Source organism: Octopus bimaculoides, chromosome 15, assembly GCF_001194135.2.
Source record: "Octopus bimaculoides isolate UCB-OBI-ISO-001 chromosome 15, ASM119413v2, whole genome shotgun sequence".
NCBI lineage: Eukaryota > Metazoa > Mollusca > Cephalopoda > Octopoda > Octopodidae > Octopus > Octopus bimaculoides.
The window spans coordinates 16562718-16571111 of record NC_068995.1 but is presented as its reverse complement, the minus strand read 5'-3'; the positions used below and the strand labels follow the sequence as shown (position 1 = coordinate 16571111).

General features: G+C 35.0%; 1 protein-coding gene across 1 annotated transcript in view; it reads right to left on the bottom strand.

The window, feature by feature from the left end:
- Window positions 1–8394, bottom strand: part of LOC106878966 (conserved oligomeric Golgi complex subunit 1) — a 243076-nt gene that overhangs the window by 8357 nt on the left and 226325 nt on the right. Inside the window, exon 20 of the mRNA XM_052973195.1 lies at window positions 7020–7145. Coding sequence (XP_052829155.1) covers window positions 7020–7145 — 126 coding nt within the window. The remainder of the gene's footprint in view (window positions 1–7019; window positions 7146–8394) is intronic.

Sequence of the window (8394 nt, the reverse complement as noted above, 5' to 3'; positions counted from 1 at the left end):
TATTATTATATGAGTGAACGCTACACATCCATTTCCAAATAAGTCTATATATATATATATATATGTATATATATATATATATACGCATATAGTGAAACATTCCTTTGTAGTAGAATCAACAATAAAATTTAGAGAAAGGAGGAAATAACAAAACATGACAATATTCCCAATAATCCTCTCCCAAGAATAAATAATAATAATAATGATAATAATAATTTCTTTTATTTCCTGCAAGGGCAGTAGATGAGAAGATCTTTAAAGAATAAATTACATGTACACACACAAACACGCACACACACACACAAAGAACAAAATGAAAATAAATATGGGTTTTCATGGAATTTTGTGAAAAAAGTGGGCATAGAAAACAAACACCTAACAACAACAACAGCAATAATAATAATAAAGTAAAGTTTGGTTCTAAAAGACTCTAGTATGAAATCTAGTGATTAAGAACTCCCAATACAAAGGGAGATATATTCCAAGAGGATAGGATTCTTATAGTATTACTCATTCAATACTATGCCCATCCCCTATCTAAACAAGAGAAGAAGCAATGGTTCTTACTGTGGATATTTGATCAACAGATCAATCATCTTTTTCCATGTGAGACAACCTATTAGCTGTTCCCAGAAAATGAAAATGGTAATATCTGGTGAAGAGCTGCCAACAACTTTGACAGACTTTTGGTAATGATGTTGGTGTGGAATAAACACTGATAAATTCTCATTAGATCCATGTTTGGTATTCTTGTTTACATAGATATTGGGTGATGGAAGTCTCATTTTGATTTCGATACACAAGCATTTAGTCATTCAATTAACTGAACAATCTGTTCACTGGATTACCATGTGAGATGGTTAAGTATCGACAGATATATCATACTCATATTTGATATCCATGTTTACATAGATATTAGATGGAAGTCTTGTTTTGATTTTGATATACAAGCATTTAGTTGTTCAATTACCTGGACAATCTACTTATTGGAATTACCATGTGAGATGACTGAGTATTCCAAAGACATATCATCCCTATATATGATATCCATGTTTACATAGATATTGGGCAATGGAAGTCTGATTTTGATTTTAGTACACAAGCATTTAGTGATTCAGTTAACTGAACAATCTTACTCATTGTATAAACATGTGAAGTGGTTGAGTATCCCATATTTGATATCCATGTTGATATAAATGTTAGGTGATGGAAGTTTCATTTTGATTTTGATACAGGAGTTAGTCATTCAACTAACTGGACAATCTACTCATTGAATTACCATATGAAGTGGCTGAATATTCCAAAGATACATTGTATCCTTAATATAATTTTCAGGTAGAATAAGCAAGAGACATAGGTAAGGAGGCTGGATTTTTTAATTACAGATATAGTTTATCCATTGAACTTTTAAATAATTACTGTCAGCTCAAATTCACTTACAAGGCTTAGGTTCACCTGAGGTTATGTTAAATGTACATACTCAAGGTGCCACAGTGTGGGATCGAACCCAGGGCTTCATGTCTGTAAAGCAAATTTCTTAACCACTCAACTATGCCTACATCCATAAGAACGGGATAACAATGAAGTGATTGTCATAATTGTTGCTAGCTAGTTGTATTATAGATCAGACTCAGACTAAATTATCCATTACATTCAAATTTCTAAATAATAATAATAATAATAATAACAATAATAATAATAATAACAATAATAATAATAATAATAATAATGGTTTCAAATTTTTGGCACAAGGTCAGCAAGTTCAAGGAATTGGGCTTGTCAATTACATAAGCTCCAGTTCTCAAGTGGTAGTTATTTTATTGGCCCCCACAAGAAGATGAAGACGAAATAATAATAAACCAGTTGAGTATTTCCCTCAGAGGCTGGCGATATGTGCATCTCTGATCATGAGCAGAAGTAGTGGGGGAGCATCATAGTCATGTGTTGAGAGAGACTCTTTGGGGTTTGGATAATTCACCTCTGGAAACATGGGGGTTTCATTCATCATCCTTAAACAACCCTTATTCAGCAACCTCCTGAGCGGGACAGGCTGCTTGACCTGAAGAAAATTCTAACTGCAAGGTTATGCACTGTTAATCTTTATATGGGATCGTTATGTCGCACACATATGGTTGTGATGCATGTGCTTGGTGTACCCTTATCAGACGGGTAGTCATGATCAGTTTAGTGGGCTTCGTATATTTTACCTCTGTGTCACTTTGATGGCATGCACTGCTCTCTCAATAATAATAAATAATTAATTCTGGTTTTATTGGCCACAAGGGCTAATATAAATCAAAACATGTAAGGACAAACACAGAACGATAAAAACAAAGGGTTTTGCAAAATAATAATAATAATAATAATAATAATATTTTTCTCTTATAGGCACAAGGCCTGAAATTTTGGAAAAGGTGTGGGGCTAGATGATTACATCAACCCCCAGTACTCAAATGGTACCTGAATGGATGAAGGGCTAGGATGACTATGGCAGGATTTGAAATCAGAAAGCAAAGAACAAGAACAATTACCATTAGGTATTTTGTCCAATGCTTTAAAGCTTCTGTATATTCCTCTGGCTAATATTAATAATAATGAGGGTATCAAATTTTGGCAGTAAGGCCAGCAATTTTAGTGGTATTGATTACATCAATACCAGTGTTCAGCTGGTACATATTTTATCAGCCCAAAAGGATAAATATCAAAGTTGCTCTTGGCAAAGTTTGAACTCAGAACATAGAGAGCTGAAAGAAATACTGCTAAGCATTCTGGCCGGCACATTTACAATTCTGCTTGCTGCCTCAACAACACTAATAATAATAATAATAATAATGAAGACAGCATATGGAAAAAAATAGCAAAATGAAAATGGTAAAGATGATGAGGAAGAGGAGGAGAAGGAGGAAAGTGAGTTAGATAGACAGTGACTGAGAGAAAGGGTGGAGAGAGAGAGAGAAAAATAAACCGGCAGATAAACAGATGGACAGAGAGAAAAGCAGATTTAATAGCCCAGACTCTTTCTAGTCATGCTGAACAGCAATATTCAGATCATGACCCTTCGTCGCATGACATTCTACGTTTTTGCCATTAGAAAAATAGTACTTTGTAATTTCATGTTAATAACTGACGAGATCAAGCAGGAACTATACAGAGACAGCTAGCTTTACTGGCTTTCTTCGGAGGAACACAGTGTGTTCCGTTGGCTGAGAAGAGAGTGGCAAGAGAGACAAGACACTGGGAACTGAACAAAGCAGTACGTTTCAAACAGAACAACCGTATTCCAGCAATTAGAGAATTTACAATTCGAACATCAGTATATATAATTAGAAATAATTTATCTCACAAACAAGGTTGGCAATTTAGTACAATTACAAAGGAAGGAACAGGGCAGGATGTGATGCGGGAGACGCCTTGCAAAAATGTCAGTCATTAGATATAACTAGGATCTTCAGTGGACAGTCTCCAAGAACAGAGAAAGGAAAATAGTCAGAAAGAGGTGGTGGTGGTGGTGGGGAGGATGTCCTACATAACTTCCACTGGACTGAAAAATTATTAGAAAGTTCTGTTAATAATAATAGTAAAAAGAATATTCATATATATGAATGTATATCAGAATATATATTCTTATATATATGTATGTAAAAGAATATACATACATACATACATATATATATACACATATAAAACGAATACATATATAATGAAGACATAAGGATATATATAAAGTTATTCGCCAACTCTTTAATAAGCCTTATTCCCAGCTGGTGATAATAAAACAGTGAGTAAGATTTGTAATGTTCGTCAAATTATTGGTCTTTTTCTGGGGCAAAGATTGATTTTTTTTTTGTTTTGTTTCACATTTTATTTTATTTATTTACCTTTCTTGTATTTTGTTTTTAATAATAAAACAACAGAGCTAAAGGTATTTGCAATAACAGATATTAGTGGAGAAAATTTGGTAAGTTTATTTCCCATCCCATTGTCAGAGGATGCCAATGAAAATATAAATTACTATTATTATTGTTGTTGTTGTGGCTAAAGCAGTGAGCTGGAAGAATCATTAGCACGAAAGGCAAAATGTGTAGCAGTATTTCTCTGGCTTTGCTCTGAGTTCAAATTCCACTGATGTTGATTTTGCCTTTCATCCTTGGTGACTAAAATAAGTACCATTTGAGCATCATCATCACCATCATCATTTAGAGTCCACTTTTGATGCTGGCATGGGTTAGATAGTTTGAATAGAACTGACAACACGTAGGGTTGCACAAGGTTCCGGTCTGATTTAGCATGACTTCTATGGCTGGATGCCCTTCGTAATGCCAACCACTTATATAAATGTGTGTGTGCGTACATATATTTTGTGCTAAACTTAGAAGGGATGCACTTTACTAGAATTTTGCAACTGAAGATGAATTCTACTTGTTCTTTCATGCAAAATAGGCTGAAACATGCATATTGAAAATATTCAAAACATGAACAGTTGATCTCTCTCTCTCACACACATACATATATATATATATATATATATACATATATATATTATCCAAAGTGTACAGTATTATACATCCATCATGGCTGATCTTACCAATCAGCTTCATGCTAGGGGTACAATGGACTGTTAGGTAACAATCTGATTATATAACCCTACACTCATCAGAAGTAGCCAATATGGAATTAAATATGGTGACTACTCTCTACTGTTGGAGGTGAATGGACACATCCGGTTTGTGGTTGCTGTAAAAAGATGATGAAATGAGTAAGGGGATTAAATTAAGATTTATGTCCCTTGGTACCGAAACATCACCACTGGCTGGTTATGCTGCGTGTTGGTAAGAGCCATCCTGAAGTGTTTGTGAGAAATGAGTACATCTTTCACGTTGGTGTTCTTGCGCAAAGTGGGTATGTGTAGTGGTACTATGTGAATAACTTTTGCAGGGAGTGTAGACATATACAACTATGTTCATTAGTGTGTTTTCTTTCTATATTTAAGCCATGGGGACTTTGTGCGCATGCTACAGTGTGTGTAGGGGTACAATGTGCAAGTGTGAGTTTATACTGGGGGTGGGGAATGGCCTATATGTATGTATGTATGTATATAAATCATGTTAAGCTTAAAGGCGATGCACATTATTCACATAAGTTCTACTACAAATAAGACCAAATTTGAGTCAGTCAAATAATAATATCACTGCACATGCCACAGAAAATGTCATTATCTCTCATACTCTAGCAAATATAAGAATCAAATAACCAAAGCCCTCATAGTTGCTCCAAATGCTAGGCCTTGCAATCACTGGGGGACTTATGTGTCCTTAACATCATCATCATCATCATCATTGTCATTTAGTGTCTATTTTCCATGCTGGCATAGGTTAGACAGTTTGACTGGAACAGGTAAGCCGGAGGGCTGTATCAGGCTCCAGTCTGGTTTGGCTTCATGCCCTTCCTGATGGCATGTAGTGGTGCCTTTTACATGTCACCAGCACGAGTGCATTTTTACATGTCATCAACACTAGCCATGTCTTCTCAAGCACAGCAAATTGCCAGACTGACCTTGTTTTCAAAAGCAGAAAATGCTTCATCCTTCAAACAGCTAGAAAGGCTCTACAAAACATAAGTGAGACCCACAGTGAAGTACTGTCCCATATCTAAAAACCTACTCAACTGATTAGCATCACATCATCCATTGTAGCCTCTGATCCACAAACAGTGTCCCTTCTCTGTGCTTTTTCTGCCGCAGTTACAATATCCTCAGCTCCCTTTCTTAGGAATTTTGACTCACTTATTTCTTTTCCTTTCACCATCCATGTTGTATCTACCTTCAGCCCCAACCTCTGTGCCCATTCCTTCTTCCCCAGGTTATCATCCCTCTGAAAATCCTACCCAGAACATGTCATTATTGAAACTGTTGAATAGCAACATTTAAGTAACAAAAGATAACAGCATGAATCTGATTGATTAATGAGGCAAGCAGAAAACATCGGTACAGCTCTTTGTTTCTGACTTAACATGGATCAGATGGAATTTATTGAGGCAGATTGTCTACAGCCAGATGCTCTTCTGGGCACCAAGCCTGACCTGTTTCATGACTAGGAATAAGCAGCGTCACTTGTTTGTGGGTAGTGCTCATTTACAGCCATCATCTAATGTCAAGACAAGAGTATACACAAACACACACATGCATGCATTAATGGGGGGGGGTCCAGTTATAATAAAAACAATGTTACATTAATCTGATGGGTTACTCAGATGGGCAGTCTGTTGAAGGTTTAGCTGGGCAAAACTTCAAAGACAATGAGAACAACATTCATGTTTAAGAATAATAAATAAATAAATATGTGTGTGTGTGTGAGAGAGAGAGAGATAGATAGATAGAGAGAGAGAGAGAGTGCATGCATGCGTGTATGTGTGTAAAAGTCATCTTCCACTTTTTATCTACCGAATCCATTCACAGGGCTTTAACAGACCTACAACTGTAGAGGAAGATAGTTAAAGTTGCTGCACATTGAGATTGAACCCAAGAGCACATGGTTATGATGCAAGCTTTTTAACCACAGAGCCATTCCTATGCCTTGTTATAGTTAATTATTAGATATGATATTATAAACAGAGTATATTGACTTGAACTTACTGAAGTCAATATACATTATATATATGCTATTTATTGCTACACTTCATGACTGATACTACATACAAGAAATATGATAAATGGCTTATATCAAATAGTATTTAGCAAGTGTTCTTTTATGACAGACCAGAAACAAGTAGAGCAACAAAGTTCCAAGAGATTTACATATAAATCTACGATAAAACCATTCAAATAACAAATCCACACACATTCAGTAAAAATCTACCAAGAGAAATGCATTCTGTAACGGAATATAAATACCCAATCAACAACACAATTATTGAATGATCTTGTATGGCTGGAAAACAATTGATCTTCTGGATATTCTATGATTAATGTTGTATGATTGAAACTTCAGTGTATCTTGGATGTGGTGAACAGTTAATCTTACCATAGTTCTCTGTGAGGTCTTCTGTAAATGAGACTGTACATACGGAGTAAATACGTCAAGATCAAAAGGATCAATGTATTCTTCGAGTTGATCCATTATTTTCTTGATCCGATTCTTCACGTTCACCTGAAAAGAAACAGATATGAAGTTACAAAATTACACATTTACTTTGGCACATTCACAACACAAATATTAAACATTAAATGAATCAAAATGCAACAAAATCTGATGAATTATTCTATATTACACATACATACATATTGGAAGCTGATTGTTTGATATAGTTAGACAAGTTCACTTAACACTGAGTGTTTTCTAGATATCCGTCTGGATTTATTTATCCATTTTACCTCTTGTTTCATATATTTAGATATATGTATGTGCATATATCTATCTGTCTATCTATTTATCTATCTGTCAATATAAATATATATATATATATATATATATAATAGAAATATGTTACAAAAACAAAATAGAAACTACACGTGGAAATGTAAGGGGTAAGTAAGCAGAAAAATAAGCGAAAATGCACATTGGAAATCAAAAAAAGTTAAGGCCTTTTATGAAAAGTAACGATAGATATGTACAATTAGATGAATTGAGGTAGGAATAAAGGTAATAAAAGTCATTATTGTGAGTTGTTAAAGAGATTTAAAAGCACACCGGTTTCGTAATATTCATAGTCATTGCTTTGAGTACATACCGAATTCTGAACGGTGTCAAGTCTATTAGTCCCTTAGTAAAAAGATTATGTCTAAGGGAGGTAAGTAGTTGTGGATTTGGTGAAATTAGGGTAGATCTGGATGTGTAATGTGAATGGTGTATGGGATGTATGGGGGTTTGTGGTATTAAATGGGAGATTAGTAATGTTCTATATTATGTTATGTGTTCATATTTAGTCAGGGAAGATGCTTATTAATGAAAATTGACTCTTTATTCATTCTTTGTTGTGTTGAGGTGTTCTGTGAACATTGATAGAAGGGAAAAATTAGGAAATTAGGATTAAGATTCCTCGCACACTTTTCTATGCATATACTCAATGCATATACTTCATGTATTTGCCAGTAAGCTGCTGTTGGTGTGGTGGAGAATAATCTCTCAAAGCACTAGGTGTAAGAACACCTTAGAGTCATGGACAGGTGAGACAACTCACCTCCAATTCCATCTAGGAGTGAAGAACATTGATGTTTCACTATTTTTGTGTCTTGTCAACATCACATACCCTGTAGCAGCCTCCCACCAAATACACGCAACTTATATAGATTAAGTATATGTGGTTAATAATGTGTGTGTGTGTGTGTGTGTGTGTGTGTGTGTACAAGTGTGAGTGTGTGTGTGAGCATGTGAGTGTGTGTGTGTGTGTGTGTGTGTG